Here is a 27,926-nt window from a genome sequence, read left to right as displayed (position 1 = left end):
GTACTACACGTGCTCAATGAGATGCTCTTAAAGAACAAATTTCACTGTTTGCATCAACCAGAGTAATTGTGACTTAAGGTTACATTGCTTTCATTTCATTGTTGGTTCTGATAACATGATACAGACCAATCTTTTGAGTAGCACTCAGATATACCTTATAATAGAAAATTTATAATTGCATTCTTAGTGATGAAACAGTAGGCCACACGTTGTGGTATTTTTGCAAAGGAGACCAAATAATAGCATGAAAACACTAAAGAGAAATTTAATATATTGAAGTCGGGCACGCTTAAGAGAGTTGCGGTGTAAATGGCCAAAGTGGCTTCACTTCTTGCTATGGTAAGCGGCTTTGTTAGCTTTGGGAGCTTAAGATCAGGGGATGCTTTGAGAATAATTGTCACTTTTTGTCTATGTGAAGCCCTTTGAGACTGCTTGTGATTTAGGGCTATACAAATAAACTTGACTTGACTAGTGGATTCTGGAAGTCAATTCTAAAGGAAATAAATACACAACTATTCACAGTCACATTCAAACCAAAATAGAAAATTGCAAGCACATCTGTCAAACTCATTCAAACCCAAAACATCAACTATTTAATAGACAATTCATTTATTGACGCATAAAACATCCTTCAAACAACAAACCCAATTGAAGATCAGGTCTCTGCACGATGCTTTGTAAGCATTTTTATTTCTATACAAAACATAGGAGCTCTGCTCAAAAATCACAAAGCTCCTTTAAATGTAATGGCAGGTATTCTGGAGAGCAAATTGAAAAAGGGAAAAAATAAAACAGCATTCCATCAACAAATATTTCCAAGCAATAAATATGCATTTATAAATAGTGTACATTTACATAAAAAAACAAAAACAAAAAAACCTATGTGCAACCCTTTTTCTCTGTGACGTGGCCTTGTGTCTACAAATGATTTATCAACATTGTTCCAGCAAAATTATATATATAAAAAAAAGGGAAATGTCGCCAAGACTTCATCACTCAACTGTTCACATTACAAACATGTTCATTTATTTATACTAACATATAAAAAAGACCAGCTAGGTGATGGCAAACGGAACAAAAAAAAGAACTGAGAACAAAAGAGTCAGTAGTCGGGTGATTTGAAACCATATAATATGTACAACTCTTAGATTTCATGTTGGGAGTCCAGCAGTGGAACAGTCTTTAGGAGGAGCTGCCTTCCCCCCCCTCCAGTCCACTGGGGGGGGAGGCGAGTTGCATAGACGCGCAGCTTACGCACAGCTAGCTGCCTTGGGAAAACGCTACAGAGCGAGCTTTAAGAGGACTGACGGCTTACTTCCTAAATGAGATTGACGACGAGAATGAAAAGATGCATGGATAGAAAAAAATGTCCAGAAGAACATCAGCGTCAAGACGAGGAAGGCAATGGACTCGCCTATGAGGAGAAAACGACTAATTATCAGTTAAATGCTTGACACCGTGTACAGAGGAAAAAGGAACAAAACAAAATGGTGGCTTTGTAAAATGATGGAGTTCAGGGGCTTTCAAACCTTTGGAGAGAATCTTTTAAATGTCCCTTCCATCAAAATCTCAACACAAATCGAACACGAATTTGACGAGTGAATTGGCTGTTAAAAACGAACGCCAAATGAGTACACGTGGGAGAAGTACACGCGTTACGCGACACCCCGCTACATTCAAGAACACATGGAAGCGCGTGGTAATACTTTGCCGACCATCAACTGGTAGGCAATCAATAAAATGATTTCAGATTTGAAATACGATTCCAGCCCCAAATAAATAAATACATGGGTGTGTTGCAGTCAAGTTCCTTGCCGCATCACTTCATGGAAAACGCCTAAATCTGCTGGCCAATTCGATGACAGTGATGTCATGACCTTCCTGGGCTTGCGTTCTAGAACCAGGTTGGAGGTCCTGAGAAACTGTAACTGTACGACCCCCAAAAAGTGTCACGGAAAAGCGGCTTACGTATTGCTCTGTCAGACGCACTTACCAGAGTGAAGCTGTCATAGACCTGCATGAGCTCGTCAACCTTGTACTGCTCCAGCACCACAAAATTGTCCAGGTTGGGGCTCCCCCTGCGGGCACAGTCCTGACAGTGCACCACGTAGGTCTTCCTGCTGTTGCTCTCACTGGTCACAAAGAGCAGGTCGTACACCTCCACCTAGAGGAGGATACACCGGTATGAGCGAAGCAGACCCCACAGGTGGAGGATGAGATACAAACATGGCCCATGTGGCTTACCTCACAAATACTGCAGTAGTGCGCAGGCTCATTCTGGGTGCGGCCGTGCCACACTAACTCTTTCCCACCAGCCAACAAAAGCTCTCGCTGCATCTGACACTGCTTTAGAGTCCGCAGCAAGCAATACCTACAAAAGACACATTGGCTCAGATTACAAAAATCAAAATGATTGTGTATGGTGTGTGCATCCATGCACGTGCATAGTCGGGGGAAAGATTGTGAACCTGTCAAGATGTCCTACATTTCTGCAAAATTGGTCATACATAGTCTAATCATCATAATCAGGCAGGGTTCCAAAAACTACCACCACCTTCAGATTTGGTCCAGCCCCCTGAACAATACCAGTGAATTATGAGACTATTACAAACATAGAACACGTCAGTCTGTTCCAACCACCTGCAGATTTTATTTCTGTGAAGAACCCACAGAGGGTCATTATATATGCCCCGATTTTTATTTTGTTCAATAAAGAGCCAAAAGAGGGTTATTTATTCTATAAATACGTCTGGCGCGGATACATTGATGGCAAACAAAGGTTTGATGATTCAAAGTGTTCCACCTGTCTGCAGGTAAACCTTCCTTACATGATTGTGCTGTTACAAGACAGCACAATAGTTCAAACAAAAAAATTTAAGCACCTGAGAATTTAAGCACTATTCAAACCTTGTAACGACTGAATGATTTCCAAGCACCATAGGAGACCGCAGGCAGTCATGTAAATATCACCTTGGGCTATAAGGCAAAGGAAAGGTTTTTGAAAAGAGAGGCAAGATCTCACTTGATCATCTCAAAGAGCTTGTGGTCGGACACTTTGATGTTGCGGCCCAGGTTCCAGGAGAGGTGGATCATGGGAACAATGGACTTGACACTCTGCAGCTTATTCCACTCGTAGCGCTCTACGGCCAGCTTGTACTGATGGGCTGGAGATGTCAACAGATCAAACACCTCATGATAAAATCATAATTGGCAATGAGCAAGCAGTCTTCTGAGCATGTTCCCACCTGTGAGGGGTCCCACGTTCCACGCAATGTTATTGCACCAGCCAATAGCCTGAACCCAGTGGATGGTGCCCGTGTTGAGCCACACCAGGTCCCCGGGGCGCTGGATGAAGCGGTACACGGGCACGTTGGTGGCATAGAGGTCTTCCAGGTTTGGCCACCAGGAGCCCATCAGAAAGTTGATGTTGTTCCTGTCATAGAATCCCCCCCAAAAGTCAGCATCAACACTGTAAATCAAACTTCATGCATGCAGTAAGTTACATAGCTTCTGACGCACTTTTCACAGAAGCTATTGATGACGCCCCAGTATGGTTCCGGCACAGCAAACCACTCGCAGTCACCAGGGCCGATGTTGATGTTTACCGAACAGAAGTTATTGTTCTCTTGGTGACCTAAATAATTACACAAATGGTTATTACTCGTGAACGTTACCAGAGATTACAAGTGATGATTTACTATCCTAGGGCTGTGTATACCTGGTGTCCTGCTCCCAGGAACCTTCATGTAGAGCTGCACCGTGTTCATGCCCAGGATGGTGTGTCCCACGTGGCTGAGCAGGTTGCCCGCTGATACCACCCGTGCGAAGGCTGGCAGCTTTGTCAGCTCCTGAAGTTGCTGCTTCCATCTGGAAGGGAGGGGAACATTACAGAGAACATGAAACTACAGAACTAGAAATAACCACAATGTATCACATTGGACATCTTTGGGATCTTCGCACTGATGAACACTTCAATACGCAAGTGAAAGAAAGCCCACTATTAATGTTGAATAGAAGTCAACAGATTTTGTTGTTGTTGTGTTTATGAACAACTTCGGTCTTTACTGATTCCCACGATCTGAATGTGATCCTCAACTCAAATGTATTTATAGAGCGGCAAATAAAATTGTTAGCTGTTCTTACATGGATTAAAATATATTCTATTAAATGGTATTTCACATCTTCATTTCCTTGATGTAATATATGCAATGGTACACACTTTTTTTCATCCGAGAGGTCTATGTTGGTGCCAAACTTGATGTGCTTGAAAGGACATTTCCTTCGCCGACTGAAACAAGAGCATCAAAGTTAGGAAGAGGAACATGAAAATAGGTAATTCCATTCATCCACACAAAGAAAAGCCACCTGTCAGATGAGGCTGCCTCTACTTCCATCTCCTTTTTCTTCTCATTCTCCTCCTATTTCAGAAATACTGTGAATATCAACTAAAACATGATGATGTGTATCTCAACAAATGGCCATTCCACCTTCAGGAAGTGAAAATGGAAGACAATTTGGATGTCCCAGTTACTACTGACCCGTAGCGACTCCTGGAAAGACGAGGCCTGGTACTGGGCGTACTTGATGATCGTGGTGTGTGAGCGGCTGCTCTCACAGCGCCACATCTTGCGGCTGCCGCTGGGGTCCCAGTTCTCGTCGGTAGGCTGAGCCAGTTGGGTACGCACTTCCACCAGATGGTCGGGATTGGCCTCCACTAGCGTCTTGGTGGAGAAAAGGCCCAAGTCTGCGCAGAGCAGGAACGTGGCGATGCAATCAAGCGTGGATATCTGCATCTTTGAGTCTTTAAACATGGAGTTTGGCATACGACTGATGCTGCTTTTGTACATTGTACTATTTTTTTTGTGCGTGTTTCATACACTGATTTGAGCATATTAATTAAGAGGTGGGACCTGTCAATCATACTGACATTCTGATAAATTAAAAGAGGGGTGCATAACCTGGGTTGTCAATCCAACAAAGACAACAACGAGCCTTAGAAACAAACCGAGGTGCCAACATAGAGAAATTCCCTTCCAGAACAATTTATCTTAAATTTTATAGTTTTAGAATTCTGCTGTTCATTTTTAATAGGGTGAGTAAAATACAAGCTGTTTCCTGATCATTGAGTTTAGACAATTTTTTGGGCAAAAGGTTTCCATCACAACTTCAGTATTCATCATCATTAGATTACGTAAAGTATTATTTCAAAGTTAAAACAGTATATAACTTGTGTGTATTATATATTACCAAGTTTGGGTCCTGTGGAGGAGTTTGTAAGAATTTGATTTAAAAAATACATCAAGAGCAGCATGATTAAAATGTTCTCTCTGGATTATCTGCCGTGCAGTAATATTTGTTTCCTGCAGGTGGCACTGTTGCCAGTTGTGTCAAATAACCACAACACCATTTGAGGCAGCAGTGTCCATGGAATATGATAAACGAGAGCAAACAAACACTTTAGAGAATTTAAATCAATTAAAAAGGGACATTAAGTGGTTTCTTACCTAATTTAAGGGCTCCTGCCAAACCCCTGATGACTGTCACAGGGTTAGACGCGTTGGTGCAGAACTGATGGAGAGGAGGGTAGAAAGCATCCCTTTTGTTTTCCAACTGTCAGGAAAGAAGCACAAGGATTAGCCACCACTGAAGACCGCTTCCAGGGAGGTTAATGAGGAACCGTTTTGCATCATGCATACTGTATGTGAGGGACCTCGACTCACATAAATACTGGGCGTCGGCGGGTTGAGCTTGTCCTTTGGCAGGGTAGGGGAGGGGGTGCTCGGGGGGCGTGGCGGCGGGCACTTGTCCAGGATGATGCTGCTTGTCGACAGACCGTTCTTGCCCAGGTTTCTGAGGCATGGTAAGTCAAGTGATTAGCTCAAATAAGAAGTTGGCATGAGAAAGCAAATACAAACAGCCCGAATGGAAGAGATACTATTTGGTCAGCTTGGAAAAGCTACTGCTCTAGACATCCAAGCTCCATTTTAACCTGGGCTGGCAATGAATGAATTGATTATGCATTTATTTAAGTTAAGTCATTTTGGCAGTCAAGAAATGATAAGCAGAAATGTAGGCTGACCACTTATTAACGCTTAAACTATCGCCGCTCATGTCTAATTTTGTAACCACACAGTGGGAAAATAGGAAGCATCGTACCTGCACGCTTTGAGCACCTCACTGGAGCTGGGGTAGATGGACACACTAGACCAGGGAGCCAGGCCAGCAGGGGCCAAGTGTCTGTGCGGAACCCTTTCTGGAGTCTCCACCTTTTGTGGGCTGTGAGAGTCCTCTTTCCCATTCACTGTGGGCCCCTGACTGTCGGTCTGGTTGTTAAGGCAGGAGAGGCTATCGGGGGATTGCACAGCGGTAGTAGTGGTGGTGGACACTGGCGAGGATGCTAAGAAGTTCTCCGACACAGCATTGGCAGCATCCGCGTGGACATTGTTGATTTTCGCTGAGAAAGGCCCTCCGTGGTTATTACAGTTATTATTATCATCATTCGTGGTGGTGGTGGAGGTGGTGGCTGTTCCCTTTTGCAAGCCTGAGAGTGGAGGATTGTCTATAATGGGCGCACTGGGGGCTGGAGAGCCAGGTCTGTCTGTCACCCGCAGCTGGATGTGATTAGTCAATCCCTGCGTAGGAGTGGCGCCGGGATTTGGGGTGATCCCTGCAGCAGCGATGGTTTCTGGACCTAACGTCAGAGAGGCGACTGCTCCCGTGTTACCCCCAGAAGGCGCATTGTCTTTGGTGTGGAGCCCTGAGGTAGTGGTGGAGTGGGGAGGCGAGGACAAGTGGTTGGGGGTGGACCTGGGAGAGGTGGGGGATAAGGAGGAGGCAGAGGATGAGGCAGTGCAGGGCCCAGAAGAATGTCCCACCTGATTGAGAATAGCCGAGGAAGAGAATGAGGTCTGCGGGGAGGAGGAGGAGGAAGAGAAAGGGGGTTCTCCATTGGGACCTGCCGAATGTGAACCTGGACCTTTGTGAAGCCCCTAGACAAAGAAGAAAAACAATGACTCAAAATATGAAGCGGTTGGCATGACATTTCATGAAGTTTACCTTTTCGAATTTCTGAATTGCCATTGAGGTTTTGGGAATTTGACATGTTCAAACTGACATATTAGACCTCAGAATATTTAACATTAGATCAGTTCATAAATGATCACCCTTGTGTTTTTATTTTTGGATGTTTTGTTGTGTCTCAAGTGCCTTCAGACAACTTTAGCCCTGATTTGGCACTGTATTGAGAACATATTGGTGGTTTGCCAGTACCTGAGTGTTAGCGCTGCGATTTGGGCTCCTCCACGTCTCGTCTGAATGAGCGGGACTAGCGCTGCTGGTGCTGGGGTGACTGACGGCTGTGCAGTTGTGAGGTAGAGAGTTCTGCTGCGCGTAAGGCACGTTTCCGTTGCTTGTGCTGCCACCTCCCGACACCATCGCGTGGTCCCCGCCAGGAGACTGGGTGTCGAGTGGCCCAGATGATGGACTTGAGCATGACCCGTTGGCCGTAGGCTGGACGACACACGGTGGTCTGATGGCTGCCTGATTCAGGGGGGAGGAGCAGGGGGGGCCTTCGCGGCAGTTGGGAGACTTGGCCTGAGGACCGTTGGAAAGGCTGGGCTGCAGTTGGGCACCCGCCATTGCCTGCTGCCTCACCTGACAAGGCAAGAAAGACTGAGAAATTCTGTCTACTTTTTTAAGGACTATTATAAAGGTAAAAATGTGTACCTGCTGTTGATGCTGCTGCATGAGTGAAAACTGGTTCTCCAGCTGATCCAGCATCTGCACCTGGAGGGGCTTGAGGATGGCTCTGTTGGTTCGCAAGTGTTCCAGAAGCTGCAAAGAAAACATTCTTATACGTTCTCACTTAAAAATGTACCCAGGCATCACACCGGAAGATGAAATAAAATAGTATTTGTTGTAAACGTGCAATGTGCTTAGTCTGCCACTAGGGGGCCCTTCATCAACATTCAAGGAGAGAATTGAGGTCCAGGTCAGGAAATTGTCTTGCAAAATGTATAGTATGCATTATCTTCCAGTCTTAAATCGTTTGCCATCACAAATGGTTCAACAAAACAACATTTGCAGCATAGCACTCAATCCATCCATGCATTTTCACAGTACTACGAAGGTAACGACCGGAAAAGCCTAATGCCAGCAAAGTTGTACAAAAATTAAGCTCAACAGAATAGACAGGCTACTGAAGACCATTTCAAGTCATCGTACAATGACTTCATATTTCCCACCTGAAGCTTCTGCGGCGTAAGGTACCAGCTGTGAACCGGCTGTTGATTGGCGCTGTTTGGACACAAGTCCGCAACACTCTGCACACAACCAAGGAAGAAGAAAAAATCGATCAGTATTTTCACTCAAATTGCAATGTGTGCAAGCTGGGCACAAATGTGCAGCTCTTGGCATTACTTTGGCTGGGCTGGCAGTGCGTTTCTTTTTGGCAGGACTGGCCTGTAGGTCGCTGTGATTGCTGGTGCTTTGGGCTAGCTCCCCCTTACAAGCCTACAAAATCCAGCAGAGAAACAGCTTGTGATGACAACCATCTGCGTTTTGGCAGGCAAAAACAAACGGAACAAAACGATGCAAAAAAGACCACTGAAGTCATTTTCGAAAGAGAATGGGAGAGAAAATAGACATGGGTCCCTCTGCATACACCCACTACATTTACATGCTTCCAAATAAAGAATGTATGACAACACTCTGATTAAAATACCGCTTGGTTTCACACCTTAAATCTTAATCAGAGTCTTCATGGTGTGCTTGTGGAATAATGCAACAATCAGATTGCATCAATGTGCAAGCATGCAGGCTGGGTTGCAAGGCAAATTACGTCAAATTATGCAAAGATATGTTTGTTTCTTAATAATATGATGAGATTCCATGAGCAATATCATGCCTTGCATAGTACTTTCAATGCAAGATTGGTACGTAGGTACATCTTTACATGAAGTGCAGTGGGCCATAATATGACGCTTGTCACGCTCCGTATCATTTTGCACCTGAAAAAACCCATTAAAGATCAACACCTCACTGTCCCCTCTGCATCTGGACCTCTGCAGTTTTAGGTCTTTATGTCCATGCCAAGATTCAAAGTAGCCTATTAGAGCCACTCATTTTGATTCTCTCTGTGGCTGAAGTCTCTAGTAGGAGCTGGTTCTCTCACCTGCTGTGCCTGTGCAGCGTTCAAGGCCCCCTGCCTGGACGTGAGCTCAGCAGGGATGGGCAGGCTCCACGCCTCCTCAATACTAGGGAGCATTTTACTCTTATTCTGCAGACTACCTGGCTGTAGGTTACACAATTGAGCCTAGGAGAAATTGTGCCAAGACACGTTTTAGTACGGAACCAACAAGACAACACAAATTGGGGAGAACGCATCACAAATGCTTCATGTGATGAAGGTGTTTGATCATTACCATAGCACCAAATTATGAAATAATTCATATCTCAGTGATCAGATATGAAAATGATTTCAACAGGCAATGAGTCAACAACATCTAACAGGATTTACAGCGTCCATTTACGAAAGGAATACAGTCTACCTGCAGCAGCTTGATGCGTTGAGCAAGCGCGGCAGTGTTGACACAGGCCTTGCTGCGCGTGGCATTGACGTAGCACTTGATGGCGTCGTGCGGCTGTCCGCAGCTCTCATAAAGTGTGCCCAAGTCCATCCAAGCAGCAGCGTGGTTGTGGTCCAGTTGTACGGCGCAGATGTAGGCCTGCAGTGCGTCCATAGGCTGGTTTTGCTGCTGGTAGAGCACCCTGAAGCAAACACCCAAAATGGTGACTCCTTTGCCATGTTTTTATTCACCCCATAAATAATTGTGCAAGGTTTCAAAAGAAGGAAAGGGAAATTCTTGATTTTCTGACACCCATGCGATAATTCTGCATCGAGGATTGAGCGTTTCGTTTTCTATCCTTACCCTATGGAGCACCAGGTGTCAGCGCTGGCCTCTGACTTATCGATGGATTGACGATAGGAGATGAATGCATCCTGCACTTTGCCAATACTAGAGTAGCACCTGAGAGATGAAATGGCGGAAGAAAGATGATGTTGAATAAGCTGAATATAATGAAAGCTCACATGAATAGCTGAGTCATTGTTAAGCTTTTTTCTTATCCTCACCTGCCAAGATAGTACCAGGACTGGCCAGAGTTTGGGTCTGCTTCTAAAGACTTCTGCAGACACTGGATGGCATAGCTGTCCTTGGTGTCTTTATCCCCAAGCTGCTCCACCGTGTGATGCATCCAGCCTACGGGAGACGAGACAAAAAACCTCTAAACCTCTTTTTTAACAAACATTGTTCAGGTTGAGCACCAGCAAATCCCAAGCAGGGTGCATCGGTTATTAAAAATGCAGCATATTCCTCACAGTGCTATAAAACAAAACGGCATTAACAAGAAAAAGTGAGCCTTTCATGTTTTAACTACACTACAGGTACCAGTCTTATTGTAAACAGACCATTGCCCCCTCATAATTGCTAGTTGACACACCTATGGCGCGCTACACTGATCGTCATGACAACCCAAGCTGGCTAGACTGGTTAATGTGTTTTACTACTGGGGGTGGAGAGTCTGTTGCCCGTGTCCATGGCGCAACTGGGAGAAGATCTTAGCATGCTACGTATGGTCATCAATATGAAAGACTAGGGCCAGGCTTTAACGGCTACATAAAGCTTTTTCAGTTGCTATGTCATTCCTTATTATTTCCTGTGGGTGTACTCAGCTTTAATGCTGTCAAATTACTGTTACTGTTCCATGGAGGAAAATAGAAATTATACATCATAAAATGATGGAAACATCACCAAGCAGCCTTTTGGAAAGGTTTGATTAAAATACATTGTTATTTTAATTGACAATGTTTTGTGAAATAACAGAGACAAACGATTTATCTGAGCGTCTTAACAGAACCGAGCAAAAAAGGCCTGCCGTGACTGTGTTCTTTCAAATGTCAACAAGGCATCACTGAATCACATAATTAAATGAGAGCAGTGCCAGCGTCTGATGTGTCTAATAAAATACTTAAATGCGCTCAACAACAGGACAGGACTGGAAGCGTGAAAGACACAAATGGCATTGAGGAATTCCATAACACAAACATTGCTTCTCTGTGATACTTCTGCAGTTGGATTTAGTGCTTGTATTTTGATGTATTATTTGAATAGTCGATTAATCTGTCAATTATTTTGTCAATTAATCTATGAATCGGATTAAGAGAGGACAATGAATTTTTGGGGAATGTACAATCAACTAATGAGAGAAGCGGCGATCAATTTACCTGATACCACCGTGAGAATTATATAATTTTGGCGGTGGTTTTCCAGCTCAATGATGCAACTGTCCACATAGAATATTACTATTACATATGTTTACACTTGATTTGTCTCTAGAGCTGTCTAATTTATTCTTCTTAACTTTTGGTTGTGCAAGAATACACATGGAGAACACTATTGGCGCAAAGGGGCAGTGAGATGCAGCCGGGACCGGCAGGTAAGGCAACGAGAGTGTGTGTGTGTGTGTGTGTGTGTGTGTGTGTGTGTGTGTGTGTGTGTGTGTGTGTGTTCTTGACATGCATGGAAAAATATTTGACATATTCCGTTTCAGTCATATATTCTGTCTTTTCGGTCTCTGATTAGCCAGTTTGTTGTTTAAAAAAAAAATAAAAATAATTGTAATAATATTCTCCTGTTAGTTCAATCAGACAATTTCAAAATATAGGATTCTGTTTTTTGAAAATATTTAAAACTGTACATGTAAAAGAAAAGCAAAATGTTGCAAGTCACATAAGTGTCGGAGTTTAAGCCATGTTAGAAATGTTTGTGTTTTGTTTTGGACCAATATTCATCAAAATAAAACTACCAAAGTGTCACTTTCTGAGTGCCATCCACATGAATGAAGTAGTTCCGAAGATCCAGTGACACTCACCAAGCTGTTGCAGTGTGGTCGCCTTCACCTGAGCAGGAAGATTGTCCGTCTGCAATAGACTTTCATAAGCTTCTTTCGCTGCTCGATATTTCTTCTGCAGGAAAACAGACAAGAGACAGACGTCGATCCAGTCAAGACACGATGGTGTGTTTTATGACACGAGGCATGCAGACAAAAGAGCTCCTCACACTTATAATGACTGTCTGGACAAACACAAACTTGGGAGGGGGAGGGTCATAGAGTAAGAGGAAAGGGCAGACTCAACACGTCTGGACCATTAAAGTGTGTGATTCTGTCGGGTGGCCACTAAATCACCACTGCAGTTGTGTGTCCATATGAAATGTGAGAAGCTGTTTGTTTTGACTCTGTGACCTGACTAACCTGGCGTCTGAAATAAACCAAAAAATATATATACCACGGAGATGGCGCATCGGCTTATTAACCCAAGTAGGCTAAAGACAAAGATGATCCGTCTGATATTCAGCCCGATTTCACCCCTCTGAAGTGAGCAAAGGTCATCTTATATGAGCACAGGTGTCAAAACTCAAGGCCTACTGGCCACATCCAGCAAACCACATCAGAAGAAATGAGTTTTGGTCTTTTTGCTCCCTTTCTTTCTTGAACTAAGTGCGAGTCGTTCAAACTCCAAGATTCCACCGTACTGATAATAAATAAAAATTTAAGGAATACTAACCTATGAAAATCATGCAATGCGTTTGAATTGTGGTTCAAAAACTCATGAAACAGGCCAGGACAAAACTGACCGTACCCCTAGATTGATTGAAAATAATTTGATATGAAATAATTGGCGGCCCTATTCACTCACATGGTGGCCGTGGGGCCACCGCTAATACAGGTACGCTGGCACACACGGTAATATAAACTATGTAGAGGGCACTAATTGTTGTGGTCTGTGTCATGAGCTATAAAAGTATAAACCTGTCAACCTATCAATAATCACTTTCAGAACAATTTGTAACCTTTTGTCAAGAACATTATTGCTGGACCCCATTACAGCAGTCTATTTTGTAACTTTCACTCCCAAAGACAGAAGGACAAGGAATTCACAAATAGCTAATCGGGATTTAAAAGGTGACTGAGCGATCTCGTGCACAGTATAATAGCAAATACGATGCTAATCTATAGCCAATTACCCATTCCACATTATCTCAATGGAAAGCAGCAACAGCAACAACAGTTATGAGCCAAGAAGAGCGAAGGCAGAAATTAGCTAAGAACCCATCTTAATTTCAATTTTCTGAATCAGAATACAATTAATTAGTCAATTAACTATTGAATTAACTAATTAACTAGTGATATACTGTACAATAAAGACTTAAAAAATTTTGGTAGAGTCAACCCTCACCATCACTAGAACGCCAGCAGAAGCTACCAGCTGACTCTAGGAGCAGTGAGGAATGCTTTTGGGGGAGGAGGGAGCCGGAGTCTTATAAAATATGTATTCATATGTTGTGTGGGACAGTCCGAGTATGTAGTTGTATTGCAAATGCAAAACCAAACATTTTCTGACAAGGAAAGCCTTAATTAGAGGACGTAGGCTAATTTAAAAAACGTTCATTACCCAGTGACCTCACACGAGAGTGTATAGCATGCAGGGATTATTTACGTATATTGAAAAAAAATGAAGAGTTTGTGCCATTTACCTGAATCGCATACAAATGAGCAATGTGGAACTGAACTGTGTGGGGGGGGGAAAAGAAGCAGAAAAAATTGATTAATATTTTTTTGTTAAAAATCAATATTACATGTTCACCCCATAGTCCTCGCAGTGGGTACAAATTGCATCCAGCATGGAGGACAGATGGGAGGAGTGGAGCGGGACAGTGGTGTGTGTGTGTGTGTGTGTGTGTATGTGATGTGAAAAGCCAGTCAGCATGTGCAGTGTGCATCTGAGATCTCGCAGCTCTCTTCTGCTTGTCTCCTAGGCAACGCCATTTTTTAGGGAGGAAACGGCAGAAGAATACAGAATAATTTCCCTGCTTCCTCATGTTTTCTACATGCCATGTAGGTAGGGGACAAGACATTTCAATAAATAGCGGTGAGCAGTTGGCGACTTACTTTCAGCCTTGGACAAAGTGCAGAGGTTTGAGTCAATCAAAGCCAGCTGAAAATGCTGCAGAAAGGGGGAGGGGGAGAGAACATTTCAATTTCTGTTAACCTCTTGTAAGGATACAAACTGCAGTGTGACAATACCATGTTAAAACTGGACAAGTATCAAAATAATGAATTGAATCCACACCACCTTGAAGCTAGGTTAGCAGCCATGGCAGAACGATATATTGGGTGTCAAGGTGGTGGGCTCACTGCTAAGATTGGAATGCACTGACAGTATGTTTTGAAGAATAGCACACGTTAACCACGCCGACCTTTAATTGGCGTATCAGCTGCAGCAGTATGATATCTTAACGGCAGTTCTAAAACCACTGAAATGTGTTGCTTGGTGACTCGATAATTGCATTCCTGCATTTCCATATAGACAGTTTAAGGGTATCAAAACAACTGACCTAAGCTGAACCAAGCTTTTGGCAGAATACTTCTGGGTTACCAACCACAGACGTTTTCTGATTGGTTGATACTGATAGACAACATTATCTGGACAAGTGAGTGGACAAATGACCCCAACATTTGGCACTGTCCTTTTAGGGTACCGACGACTTGACATTTTTAAGTTACCAAAATTAAAACTCCAGTGATGCCATACTGAAATACTGCTAAACAACCACCATTTTTCAGCTTTGGATTTACCGTAAATTTCGGCGTATAAGCCGCGATTTCTTTCTCAAATTTTGAACCCTGCGGCTTATAGTCCGGTTCGGCTTATCTATGGATTTTTTCCGTGATTTTTGTGATGACCTCGTAAATAGGCTGTGGGCCGCTGTTGTGCGGCACCGCTTTGCTCCTCTATGAACCCTTCCAGTCCGGATTCCGCCCACTTCACAGCACCGAAACAGCTCTTGTTAAAGTCACCAACGATCTCCTCATTTCTGCAAACTCTGGTGCCCTCAACATCCTACTACTACTTGACCTTAGCGCAGCCTTTGACACTGTGAACCATTCCATCCTCCTCCAAAGGCTGCGCCAACTAGGTGTTGAGGGCACTGCACTCGACTGGCTCACCTCCTATCTCACCAACAGAAACCAGTTCATCTCTCTCTCCGGTCACACATCCATCCTCTCCCTCGTTAAACAAGGGGTCCCCCAAGGCTCAGTTCTTGGCCCCCTCCTATTCATCTGTTACCTCTTTCCCCTTGGTAATGTAATCCGCAAACTCAATCTGGATCAATCCCTCATCCACGCCCTCATCTCATCCCGGCTTGACTACTGCAACTCCCTTCTCACTGGAATCACTGCTCACTCACTCCATAGACTTCAACTAGTCCAAAACTCTGCTGCCCACACCCGGTCCCGTGAACACATCACTCCTGTTCTCCACTCTCTTCACTGGCTCCCCATTAAGGAGAGTATCATCTTCAAGATACTCCTCCTCACCTTCAAAGCCCTTCACCACCTGGCTCCCACTTACCTATCCGACCTCCTTGTCCCCTACTGCCCCAACCGTCCCCTCCGATCCTCCAATACTTCACGTCTGACAGTCCCAAAATCTAAACTCAAATCCTTCGGTGACAGAGCCTTCTCCTGCACATCACCCCGACTCTGGAACTCTCTCCCTCAGTCTGTCTGTGACTCACCCACACTCCCCATATTTAAGTCCCGTCTAAAAACTTACCTCTTCTCTCAAGCTCATGACCTCACCTACCCATAACTGGTTTCCTCTTCTTAATTTTATCCGATTGTTTCTTCCCCGTCCCCCTCCCCTCATGTATGTCTTTGCCTTGTTCCCTGTAAGCGTCTTTGGGTTTTTGAAAAGCGCTATACAAATTTAATGAATTATTATTATTATTATTATTATCTCTTCTTCATTGTATCTCGCTGCGCACCAGCAGCCAGGAGCAATCAACTGCACACTGGGTGTGTGATATCTTATAATTTCAGTCATGTCTCACGTGGCCATGGGCATGCATGAATGCAATCAAAGTAGAGGTGGAAGGGGGAAGTCAAAACCTTCCCTTGTATGTTCTATGCACCTCCACTAGTCTAAACACGGTAGTCTCATTAAGATTGTAGTCTCATTAAGATTGTGTTTGTGGAATATGAATTAAGCAGCAACATTTTAGACTAGTGAGGGGGCATAAAACATATTGCACTGATGATTGGACTAGACTTCTTATTTAATGTCAAAATGTATGAAAAAGATAATGCAACAAATCAAATTATATTTTTTCTGACCAGGCACCTGGGAACACCTGTTTAAAACTAACAGAAAGTCAGTCAGTTTGGTTCCAGTGGCTGTTCTCAAACACCTCCTTGAGTGTCCACCCTGCCGTGAACCCATTAAAATCAAGTATACAGGAGAGATGGGCGAATTTTGCCCATAAGGCGGGTAGGTGGAAAATGGTGCAGATGTACGTAGCCATGAAAAATCCACCCGACCACAGGGTACAAGAACCCCTTCATCACTGCTCACAGCTTTCATCGTTTTTAGAATTGCATGATGGCCTGTGTGAAATGCTCTCAGGGGCCATATATGACCCACATGCCGTAGGCTGCCCACCTACGTTCAAGCATGGTGCTGTATCTGGGTCAGCTGGAGACATGAGAATAGCTCACAGTGGCTCGGTGTCGACATTCAAGATTCACATTTACACTTGGAATCGCAGTCGTTGAAATACCAAGCAGTATATTCACAGTAAGCCCCTACAATGATTCAAGAGGCAGTGACAGCCACATAGACAATCAACTGTCGGAATGAATGAGGGCCGGCGGCGCCAAGCACATGCGCACGCAGATGCATGCACACGCCAGCTTTAAATAAATTGCCTCCTAAGAGACTCAGAATATCATTTGTCACAAATCAGACATGCACAAAAGTGTTACCTATGTTACGGCGGCTCGTCAGCCTCTTCCTGGAAGCCCTCACGCATCGTCCTGCGGCTCCCTCCCGTCCTCACCTTCCCCCTTCTTCACACTTAGGCTGATAATGCGGCACTGACTGTTAGCTTGACATTCCACCTCCCTCCTCATATCTGTTGCCTTCCTCTCTCTCACTCTCTGGTTTGCTCACTGCTGCCTTACTTCCCTCTGCCCCCTCCGGCTCCTCCTCTTCTCGTCTACTCTGGTGTCAGTGATTACTATTCAGCAGATGGCTGCAGTGGTCCATGCAGCAAGAGAAAGAGATGGCACAATATTACCTCAAAGGAGCTACACCAGCTCCAATTGTTTCCTCATTTTTTCAGTTTCAAATAAATTACTCTTTAAACAGCATTGGTTTTCAAAGAATAAATGAAGCAACTCATGCATCCCATTCTTTACATTAACTGTCACAACAACCACTAGAAATGTAAACCCAACACATGCTGTATAAAAGACAAAAGCGGTGAGATCAAAACCTGAATTACATTATCCTTCCAAAAGAAGAATAAAATTGCACAATTTGGAGGTAGCTGCTCCATTCGAAATGTTCCTTTTAGTTTTCAATGGTTCATTATTGGCAGAATCCATCCCAGTACTGCGACACAAGGCAGAACCCGTGAAAGCTTTTATCGGTTTTGGTTTGGTTAACTCCTGCTCGCTGGGACCTCTGCCACATTTTTGAACAGCAAGCTGCCTCCGTTAGATAGCGAGCTCCGGTGGAAATTAGATCTAGTGATGTGCCCCGAGTTCACTATTGAAAGCGTTAACATTTTTATGTTTTGTTTTATCCCAACTTTGGAGGTTCTGGGGAAGTGGACCAGTCGCACAGTGTGTGTGTGCGTGTGTGTGTGTGTGTGTGTGTGTGATGTGAAGCTGTGTGATGGCAATGAGCCAGCATTTAAGCGGGAGGGCTGCATCCAAGGCTGAGCGCCGATACATAGCACGTGCAAACATGCTTCGTTCGATAAAGTGCTGCCAAGGCGTTTACACAGACACATCATTATGCACCATTTCACCATCTTAATATATTGATTAGGCTTAGACAGCAAAAAGGCAAAGCTTCACAGCAATAAAAAAAAAAAAAGTCTGTGTGTTCCCTCTAATTTTCATTTACAGAAACAGGTCATATGCATATATCAGACCGAGATGTCACCATGCGCTCCGCCGGCTGTTTGGGAGAGAGATTGACTGTTTGATTGGCTGTGAATCTTGTTTTAACGAACAGCGTCGACTTTATTTTTGACATTAATTTAATGTCATGTGAAACATGAAGCATAAACGTCCATTTGCGGTGATAGTAATAGCCACGTAGACGGTTCATTTAATGACGTGACATCCTCTTTATTGACGTCTCCATGAAATGAGACTGAAAATCCTTGCCTCATTTCCACATTTAGTTCCGTAAAGACTACATTGCGAATGACTGTTACTTTTCTTCTGCATATGCGGGTGACTTTAGGAAGGCATTAAGTTCACACACTAGATGGACTTAGTGTGCATTAAACACGTAAACGCTTACCGGCAAAGACAAAAGGGCTGCCAAGATTAGTCCGATGGTCTTTGTTTATTTGGAAGGTGTAACAAGATTGGACAAAGGCCTCCATGTTTTCATCATATAACCAGGTATGTAGATTGTTTAAAGACAACGAAAACATTCATGTGCAAATATTCTCAATTATTGCAAGTTATTTGAAGCAAGGATAGCAGAAAGCATGTATACATTTAAGAGCGCGGCCGTACCTTTAAGCTGGACTCGTGGTCTGTGTTGACTTTAAACATGAGTCCAAGTCGCAGGTGAATCTCTTTAGCTCGGGAGAAACCGGGATCAATGTAGAGCACCTCCTGAAACGCCTTGATTGCCCTGCAAAAGATGATGCATGTTGATTATGAACACCTAAAAATGTTTCATGATCACATTTAGGGCTGTTACCATTGAATATATTTAGAATTTCACTTTTAATATTTTTTTTTACTATCTATTCAATTCATTCATTAATCAAATAAAATTGTATTTGCATTAAAATGTATTTTAGAAAAAATCCCCAATTTTGTTTATTTGGTATTACTTTGTGATTAAAAAACGACAGCTAAGCAATAATCACACAAGAAGTATTGATGGTCATTGTTTTCCAAAGTAAAAGTATATATTTGCAAATGTCCTATTTTGATGAAAGACTAGATAAGACTTACACCGACTCATGCGGAAGAGTTGACCCAAGACAGGTCCGCCGAAAAACAGCTTGAGGTTTTGGCATGGCCGGCCAACTTGACTGATTTCAATGTCATTGAAAGCCTTTGGGCCATTATCAAGCAGAAAATTTGCGGCAGAAAGCCAACTATGCTGGCCCAACTCAAGCCAAATCACTTCTGAGTTTTTCAGTGGGGTGAATTTTAGAGCTGATGTAATTTTTACAAGCAGGCCTATTACATAAGTGCCAATGTTTAGCCCAATCAAGGGCCTCCTCAAAATGATCCAATGCAAGTTGTCATATCAAGCGGCACTATGTAGAAAAGAAAGTTCTCCATTTGTGGATGACAAAAAACCAACCAGTCGTGTTTCATTTATTATCATGACAATAACAAAACAACACACAATCATGTCACTGGAGCTTCCAAATAAACCTCTTCGCTTTTGTGGCTGGAATAACAACGGCACGTTAGCTTGAAACCCCTCTCGGTGAGCTCTCGTACACACATACATACGCGAACACACACACACTTCGAACTCATTGCTCCCATTCCCTGCACCGGACCCCTCCCACTCCTCCATTGCTATGCTTCGCTATCGCCCTCTCCTCCCACGCTGGCAGAGCCTGAAGAGAATGCTGGGAAAGCTCAGTGGTGTCACCAAGTGTGAGACAAGACTGCAGCTAAAAGAAGAACCCGGGTTACGATCACATTGGAAGCTATTGAATTCCTATACAGCTTTCTGAGATTGGACAGTCATTGCATTTCCTAATTACAAAACGAGACAGTTGGCCTCTAAAACTGTGACATAACCCACTCACATTCACACAAAGCAAGCATGCAAATAGCAACGTTGCTGCTTTCACCGTCTTAGCAATTATTGCGTTAACGTGCTGTTGCCTCAACTTTACAGAACAGTAAGATGCAACAATAACACCTTTGACAAAGCCCATCCAAGAACACGCAATGATCCATGGGATGGAGGGGGCAATATTCCACCATGGGGTAAAGTACCAAGAACCATAAAAGAGCTGGGATGGTGCCGGTTTAAATGTTGAATGTAGTGAATGGCGGAAAAGGGCTGTGAAGATTCATAAACATTCATTCCTTGCTCCCACCACATGATGAGTACAGATGTCCTGATCCTTTTTTGCTGTTGTTTTTTTGCATGCGAGCTTGAGTCCAAGTCGCTTGGCTTAGAGTATCTCCCAATACAGAATCCCTATTCGTTACCCCTCTTCGATTCAACTAAACCCAATATATCAAAACCCTCTGCGATATTTTAAATGTGCAGTTATTCTTTACCTGGTGTTTTTAATTAAATCCATTAAATATTTATTCTAAATAAAAATGAACATTTGAAACATTTCACCTAAAAATTATTTTCTTTTTTTGCGATGGGCATATGAATTTTGTAATACTTTCCTATGTTTCCTTGAATATGTACGATCATTTTTTTTCTTTTCCTGGTGAAAGAACGGGGTCTTCTTTTATTTTAGCCCATTTGTACAGTGACAAGCAGAAAGATAAAAATTCCTTCCAATGGATGTCAAAAGGTAAAATCAGCCTTTTTATCCAACTGTAGCCATTCATCCAAGAGAATAAGTGATGGTTCCATGCAAACACAGTACATTGGCCTTGTGCGCAATTGTACACGCACAGATTTCGCATTTAAAAAAGAGATTGTCAATTAAAAAAAAAAAAAATGCATTCCAGTATTTTTGTGCTAGTCTTTCAGGCCTTTCAATTATAAAAGTCTTTCAGGGGAAAAGAAAAATGCACTTAATAATTTTCAGCCAAAGATTTTCAGGGCCATCAGGCCACCGTTAATGTCAGACCCTGCCAACGTGCTGCCCGCAACTTTAACGCTGCCTTGATAGCACGTACGCTACTTTCTTTGAGTCAAGCGGTTTACCTCGCCGCATTAAAACTAGCTAACATGGGTAGCTTCAAAAGATCCTGATTGATCCAACCAGACATATTCATATTGCAAGATTGATTTGCAGGTTTACAGTCCGGCATTGGCAAAAAAATAAAAAATTCAACTTGTTTCCAAGGTTAGTTCACATGCTCATAGACAAAAAGAAAATAAATAGTACTCACCACTGAAATGCATTGTAATGGAAGTAGGCCAAGCCGAGTCCGTATAAAAAGGCAGCATTCTGGGGGAAATGCAAGAAAAATGTTATTTCAGATCTGCAGTATTGTTCATTATTAAACTCCTCAGCCAATAGATACAGTGCTCTAGACTAACTTGCACTGGTTGCACTGCTACACCAAGCTCTGTAGTTGAACTAAAATGGCCTTCAGGAGAGAAAAAAAATAACTCACACAGTGTCTTCAACTACTTAGTTGTTCTGTAAACTCACCTTCCAGTAGTCCGGCTGTAAAGTGAAGTACCGCTGGTATGCAGACAATGCTGAGAATAAGGAGATGGAATTAAATTCAGAATGGTCAATGGAAATACAAGCAGGTTGTTCAAAATACAGACAATATTTGAAAACATCATACAAACAACTTCAACCTTTTGGATAGTCCTCCAACAAGAGGTGGAAATGGCCGAGTTGACAGAAAATGTCAGGATCTACTTTCCCTTCTGCTTTCAGGATGAGGTTGTTATAGCAGCTAAGAGCCTGGATGGGAGAAAAAGCAATATTTGTGTGAGTGAACCGAACTATGATTAATAACTCTGACAAAGTGTGATAAATAAATGAAAAAACAACTCTAATTAAACAAATTTAAAAAGGAATGTAAGCGTACATTGAACACGAAACGTAAATTTATTTCTGTTCATAGCTCCCGTCTTTCCTTCCTAACGCAGTTCTAACCAGACTTTTATGAAAGGTCTACTGTATAACAAAGCTCTTATTTTGGGTCTTTTCCGACTGCATTTCATTTTAGGCATGGGAGTACAGACTTTGTAAATACAGTTCTTGTCTTAACATTATCATTAAATATGTTGCTCTAAATAATACAATTAAAAACTATTTCCTTGTTAAACACACACAAATACAAAAAAATGTATCGTGGTGGAACAGATTAATGGCATTTGCATACATTTCATTGGGTAAAATAATTCGAGCTAAGCACAGACATAACAATCGTGAGGCAATATCAGCACGCAATACCACTCTTCACTTCCCAATGAGAAGCCCACAAACCACATGTTGAAAGCCATACTCAAGGCAAAAGGAAGCTCACCCTGCATGCATATTTTGGTTTTATGGCTACATTAAATTGCCCACGGGTCGTTCAAACTGTATGCTGATATTTTGTGCAGCCATCTATCATTTTTATGACAAAAGTATCATCATGATCTCATTTTCAAGCTAACGGGATTAGCCCGGCTAGCGAAGCTAGTTAGCCTGAAACGTTCGCCAAGTATTTTCATCCCATCGCCGCCATTTTGCGTTCAATCTTACCACCGTTATTTTTTGTAATATACTGAATATTGCATTAGTTATGTTTCTAAGTTTGTGTTAAGGAGGCAGAAATGCGCTACAATGTACACAGCGGACCGGTAGCGGCTACACGCTAGCATTAGTGGGCTGACGCACCTAGACGAGCGTTATTGTATGAACTTAGAACTGTCAACTTGTCGCGTAGCTATTATTTGATTTATTATTTGACTTTGCAATTTCCACGCACACTTATTTACATGTGATGGCTTAACCTTGCACACTTTCTGTGCTTTGCAGTCAAGTAGCAAGCGTTGGTTGACTTCTAATCTACAATAAGCAAAATTTGGGCTGTGGATTTTGCGTTTAACTCTCTTTTTATTTAAATATATATTGTGAAATAAACACGTATTGCTTTGGATACCACGTTGAATGAAACTTAAACATTTGTGAAGGTTGATATCGTGCATCGTTTGCTAGCTTGGGACTGTGGCGCGATTAAACGTGGCGTTAATGAAGCACACGGCTTTTTATGGTGATTGCGTTGTGTTAAAGTTGTGTAGGGCCACTCATAATTACGAAAACGTGATTATGGTGATCTAAATGGTGACTTATAGGTGAAATCGAGCAGATTCACGTCTGTGGACGTCGCTGCTAACAACATTAGCCGCATTAGCAACGAGTGGCGTTGAGAGGTCGCTGCCACTTTATCTCGGGAGGGGATGTGCACTAGTAACGAGAGGAAATAATGGAAAGAGGCGACTGTGATGTTACACTGAGGTGGCATACCTTTAACAGTAAGGCCTTCGTTCTGGCGCCATCTTCTTGAAGCCTATGAAATCCAAACAGTGAACTGCAAGTAGAGGACACAACACAGGCGGTTCCGTGTTACTAGAGGGGGGCATTCGTGTTGTGTTGTTACAAACTGCGTAAAGCACACGCATAAGGGAACGAAGCGGATATTTCTCCCAACAAAAAAAAAAAAGACGTTAACACCACACTTGGTCTATCTAACCTGTCCATTCCGAGTAGGCGCTCTTTCTCTTGCGTCGTAAGCGTCGGAAAGTCCTCCTCGGTTTCACTCGCTTTTGCCGACGCCATTTTCTCCTCGTCATTAGCAGTGGCGCTCAAGCTCCGCGCAGCAGCCGAAGAGGAGGCGGTGGTGGCGGCAGGGACGAGCGACACTCCGCACGATTTCATGGTGGCCAAGTTGAATAAGCAACGGGGAGCCGAGCCCGGCTGGCGAGACGACACGAGCAACGGAGGAGTTGCACACCTTGTTCGCTGCAACTCGCGCGGGGCGTAGCGTATTTTTCTTTCCAAATCCTCAAGGAAACGAGCCCTTCAAGTTAGCTTCCACCCGCTTCATTTTAACAGCGTGATTCCCGGCGCCGATGTGTGCATGGTGTGGATGCAACGTTGGCTTTTTTACGACTGGGTGTAATTTGATAATATCATAAACTTCCCCAACCATCGGCTCAAAGTTGTTGTAATTGTGTCACACTGGCAAACGCACGCCGCCGCTGTCGACACGCCTTCCGCGCTCCTCGTCCAATCAGCTGCGGGCCTGTACCAACACGTGACTGTCCCCGCTTGACGTTTGGCGAGCACGCGTACGAACACGCGCGTGTTGGCAAGAAAAGGTTCGGCCCTCGGGCCCCTCAAATTCTTGCGATTGGTTCCACGCACTGTATTGTGATTACGTAATCCTACATTTTAGTGTCTAATTGGTCAGAATAGCTGCCGTTCAAAAGGGGCGAAAAAAAGGGGAAGTTGGGTTCCGACGTAGCAACCATTTTGTAGTTTTTGTGATTGGCGGACAGATAAGCGGTGACGTAATTAACAGCGTTATTAGAATGGTCTGAAACGCCATTCGCCAAACGCTATTTTATGTGAAAGTTATATTATATGATCAGTTAAATATTGCATTATAAATGCAATAGTTATTGCATGAACTGAATCACTCAAACGTGTCACAAAATAACCCCAAGTCCTACATTAACCACAATTCACCTGGATGTGATGTGACGTCAAATGTGACTGCTTCACTCAAACTGGGACTTGTGGTTGTGGCTTTTTTGGAATTTTAGCTATTTTTTCTTTTGTAATATGGCAGTTGTAAGTAATGGTTAAACCAACAGCAGAAGTGCACTTAACTCACAGTTATAATTCTATTGTTGGAAGCTTAGTGATATTGTGTTCAAAGTTAATATAGTTTGGACATAAGCAACCCCCTTCCTCCCTTTGAATGTCAAAAGTACTCTAAGTGACAACGGACGTGAAGGCAACTGAGGATCCAAAATGGCGACGCACAACAAGGGTAAGCAAGTCGTTAAGCTATTTTCTCGTCTTTTGACACATGTACATGCACATAAAATGCTTTGGGTGCAAAGTTTATAACTGTGTGAGTGGTGGTTCTGAGTATCTTGCATCCTGTAAAAAGCAACAGTCTTTGGAGTACGATTACCGAATGTTGGCTAACTTTTTAGCCGTATATCATGAGGATGCTATCCAATGGTTTTTACTCCAGGACTTTTCGATTAATGTTGTGGGGGGAAAACAGCATATTAGGTTCTTTTGAATAATGTTTGAAATTAAGTGGATACGTCAGTGCGTGCTGTTAAGTCACGCCACAAAGATTCAAGGTAAAACAACCCTTGCGACTATTGTGTCGTGCGAGTGAACGCCCGTTTCTGTGGTGCTGACTCGTGTTGTACACCTTCTTCATGTTTGTAGATCTGGAAGAGCAGCTCGCCGACAAGGTCGTCGATCTGACCGAGTACGCCAAACGTCAGCGATGGTGGAACCGTCTATTTGGCAAGACGTCCGGACCGGTAGCAGAGAAATACTCAGTGGCCACACAGATAGCTATAGGAGGAGTCAGTGGATGGTAATTAATATATTTCATTTTTTTTATATGTATTATTGCTACACGTGCTTTAGTAGATCAACCCTGCATATTTGATAGGCTGTACATGTACAGATTTAAAGGGACTTTATCTACATCCATCCATCCATTTTCTATACCGCCTCTCCCATCGGTTTGACTTTTGGGTGAGACTAGTCGCTTGGACTTTATCTGACAATCCAAGATGATTATTGTAGACAAAAAAGATTAAGTCAAAGAGGTCAAGCACATATTTTGCCTTAGAGATAAGCACTCACTTTTATTCAACACTAACGGTCCAGACAAAGAATTATGAAACAATAAGTTCTATACTATACTATATTGTACTTTAATGTTTTGGTCCCTGTAGTTAATATACCACGCTGACCTCAAAATGAGGTGAATTGTTTTGGGAGATACATAGTACTCCCCACAACCAGTTGCCAGTTCTATTTGTGCCCAGGTCACTTCCTAATTGGCTTGCATTCAATTTCACATCAGTCACAAAGTCCTTGGGTTGACCATAGATAGATTTAGTTTTGATCTTAAATCTTGATTAATGAGGAAATTGGTGATGAAAAAATCACACTTCACCACACATCAGAGGATAATTGCTCAGGATAATGTTTTATCAGATAATCTGGCCTTCACTGACATTGATCAGATTCAAACTAGCCCCGATTGGTATGCATGGTAGCCCACTCAACCTTAACAAATCCCCTGTGCTTCCTGTCAGGTGTGCAGGCTTTCTCTTCCAGAAGGTTGGCAAGGTTGCTGCCACCGCTGTGGGCGGAGGACTTTTGTTGTTACAGGTATTCATTTTTTATTCATTCATTCATTCTTTTTGTCCATATACCAACCGCACCAATATGAAACAACTGAATAGACCACGTTATTCACACTACTTGGAGCATACTTTCTGAGAACCACCCACACGCCTTTTCTTACTTGTCTGCCCTCTAGATAGCTAACAATAGTGGCTACATCCAAGTGGATTGGAAGAGAGTTGAAAAGGATGTCAATAAAGCAAAGAAGCAGATCAAGAAGAACACTGACACAGCAGGTCCAGAGCTGAACACGTTAGTTGAGAAGGTGAGCTTTTAACACACACGCGCGCACGTACACAAAAACATCTGCTTTCTTATCACATCTTACTCATTAATGTGGTTCACTTACTAAACTGATGGAGCAATCTTTCAACCAATCATACTCAAGCTCAGTTTGAGGTTTGTATTACATAACAGTGTTACAACAGGACACGTCAACAGTATTTTTTCAACACACCTCAAATTACTGTCTACATTTCCTATTCAGGGAGAAAATGGTTGTCACTGTTAGGATCTCATTGCTTAAAGGGGAACAAAGTCTCACTTTAGTTACCTCTCCACGTATATCACGAGGCCTTTAATGAAATGTAATTACAAATGTTCATTTTAATATGTATTGTTTTGGGGGATCATTATTTATGGAAATTTATTTGAAACAATTTGGGCAAAAGTACAGGTATGCCTTGTATGAAAATGTACAAATAAAGGCATCCTCTGTGCCTGGTAATTTCCCTCCTCTGCTATATGAGGAAACTGCAAGTGCAGTTATATGGTTAAGCTAGATGTTGTTTGAGATTGACAATCAAGCTTGGTCAATATAATCGATGATGGGTTAGTGTGGCGCCTAGGCTCGTATTCAATAGACAATACTCAAAAATCAAGACGACTGTCTCTCAGTCCACAGAGTTTGTGAAGAAGAACATTGTGGTCACAAGCGGCTTCGTCGGAGGCTTCCTGCTCGGTATGGTGTCCTAGGCTCACCGGACGAATGACTCCGAAATGTTTCGAATCATTCGGAAAAGGGATAAATTGTTGCTCGGTAGATGGTCAATGCCATGACGCCATGCTTCCTGTAATCCTGTAGCTGTCTTTTCTGTATAGAGTGCACGCCTTTTCCTCTCTATGTAAAGACACTGTACCTCCACTTCAAGAAGCATTATCGTTAGGGGTGAATACACTCTGATCTCGTACCAGGCCAAATGTTTGCACTTGTGTTACAGCAGGGTTGTCCAAACTTCATGTGAGCCAATAATAACTAAAAAAAAACTGTGGCCCCACTTTGGACACTCCTGTAATCCATATATTAAAGGGGGAAACCTATAATAATGTTGCCACATTTTATTTATTGTTACCACCAGCGAAAAGTTCACATTGTTCATAGTGCATTGTGTCAATCAAAAGTCATATTTGAAGAGAATTTTCATGCTGATTGGTTTGGAGTTATTTTGGCCCTGCATTTTCTGTTTTGGTTTGGAAATATTTTGCCCTGTATTTTTTTCAAAATGCTTTTTAAATGAGCAATAAGTTAATGCTAAATGTATCTCAGAGTGCTCATAAATGTATGTTTAAACAAATAAATACATTTGAACATTAGTTTATGGTCTGTTTGTGATTTATTGTAGTTCCGATGAAACTTTGGATACAAGCGTAAGTATATTTAGACATGATTTGAACTAATGTTTCCTTTGATGCCCTGTGGATTAT

General features: G+C 42.8%; 2 protein-coding genes across 5 annotated transcripts; one reads left to right on the top strand and one right to left on the bottom strand.

The window, feature by feature from the left end:
* Positions 1-587: 587 nt before the first annotated feature.
* Positions 588-24,007, bottom strand: kdm6a (lysine (K)-specific demethylase 6A). Of its 3 annotated transcripts, XM_037280751.1 has the most exons (30): positions 23,524-24,007; positions 23,298-23,361; positions 21,635-21,743; positions 21,480-21,529; positions 21,214-21,272; positions 18,664-18,784; positions 14,011-14,065; positions 13,596-13,630; positions 11,932-12,025; positions 10,133-10,259; positions 9,930-10,028; positions 9,549-9,768; positions 9,173-9,313; positions 8,419-8,511; positions 8,244-8,321; positions 7,726-7,833; positions 7,270-7,653; positions 6,157-6,989; positions 5,721-5,850; positions 5,505-5,610; positions 4,539-4,744; positions 4,366-4,418; positions 4,220-4,288; positions 3,719-3,867; positions 3,520-3,634; positions 3,246-3,433; positions 3,023-3,164; positions 2,245-2,371; positions 1,994-2,164; positions 588-1,414 (listed from the first exon to the last, which is right to left on the bottom strand). In XM_037280751.1, the coding sequence occupies exons 1-30, from the start codon at positions 23,706-23,708 to the stop codon at positions 1,388-1,390; spliced, it is 4,338 nt and encodes a 1,445-aa protein (XP_037136646.1). In that variant the 5' UTR covers positions 23,709-24,007; the 3' UTR covers positions 588-1,387. The 3 variants fall into 3 exon arrangements, with proteins under 3 accessions (XP_037136646.1, XP_037136647.1, XP_037136648.1); XM_037280752.1 differs by lacking the exon at positions 9,173-9,313; XM_037280753.1 differs by lacking the exons at positions 18,664-18,784; positions 21,214-21,272; positions 21,480-21,529; ... (1 more) ...; positions 23,298-23,361; positions 23,524-24,007 and adding an exon at positions 16,888-17,065.
* A 740-nt stretch (positions 24,008-24,747) lies between these two features.
* On the top strand, positions 24,748-27,549 carry fundc1 (FUN14 domain containing 1). Of its 2 annotated transcripts, none has more exons than XM_037280756.1 (5): positions 24,748-24,828; positions 25,245-25,398; positions 26,132-26,207; positions 26,359-26,487; positions 27,120-27,549. In XM_037280756.1, exons 1-5 carry the CDS (start codon positions 24,810-24,812, stop codon positions 27,195-27,197), a joined length of 456 nt encoding a protein of 151 aa, XP_037136651.1. In that variant the 5' UTR covers positions 24,748-24,809; the 3' UTR covers positions 27,198-27,549. The 2 variants fall into 2 exon arrangements, with proteins under 2 accessions (XP_037136651.1, XP_037136650.1); XM_037280755.1 differs by lacking the exon at positions 24,748-24,828 and adding an exon at positions 25,078-25,153.
* Positions 27,550-27,926: the final 377 nt, after the last annotated feature.

Source organism: Syngnathus acus, chromosome 21, assembly GCF_901709675.1.
Source record: "Syngnathus acus chromosome 21, fSynAcu1.2, whole genome shotgun sequence".
Taxonomy (NCBI): Eukaryota; Metazoa; Chordata; class Actinopteri; order Syngnathiformes; family Syngnathidae; genus Syngnathus; species Syngnathus acus.
The sequence above is the reverse complement of the archived record's forward strand: the minus strand, read 5'-3'. Positions and strand labels throughout refer to the sequence as shown.

Coding starts and splice junctions, on each gene's coding strand:
- kdm6a (XM_037280751.1), bottom strand. CDS start 23,708: ATGAAATCGTGCGGAGTGTCGCTCGTCCCTGCCGCCACCACCGCCTCC. Junction 21,744..23,297: donor CGAAGGCCTTACTGTTAAAG/GTATGCCACCTC, acceptor TCTCCCATCCAG/GCTCTTAGCTGCTATAACAA. Junction 8,322..8,418: donor GCACTGCCAGCCCAGCCAAA/GTAATGCCAAGA, acceptor GGTTGTGTGCAG/AGTGTTGCGGACTTGTGTCC.
- fundc1 (XM_037280755.1), top strand. CDS start 25,093: ATGTTTGAAATTAAGTGGATACGTCAGTGCGTGCTGTTAAGTCACGCC. Junction 26,208..26,358: donor GAGGACTTTTGTTGTTACAG/GTATTCATTTTT, acceptor TCTGCCCTCTAG/ATAGCTAACAATAGTGGCTA. Junction 26,488..27,119: donor TGAACACGTTAGTTGAGAAG/GTGAGCTTTTAA, acceptor ACTGTCTCTCAG/TCCACAGAGTTTGTGAAGAA.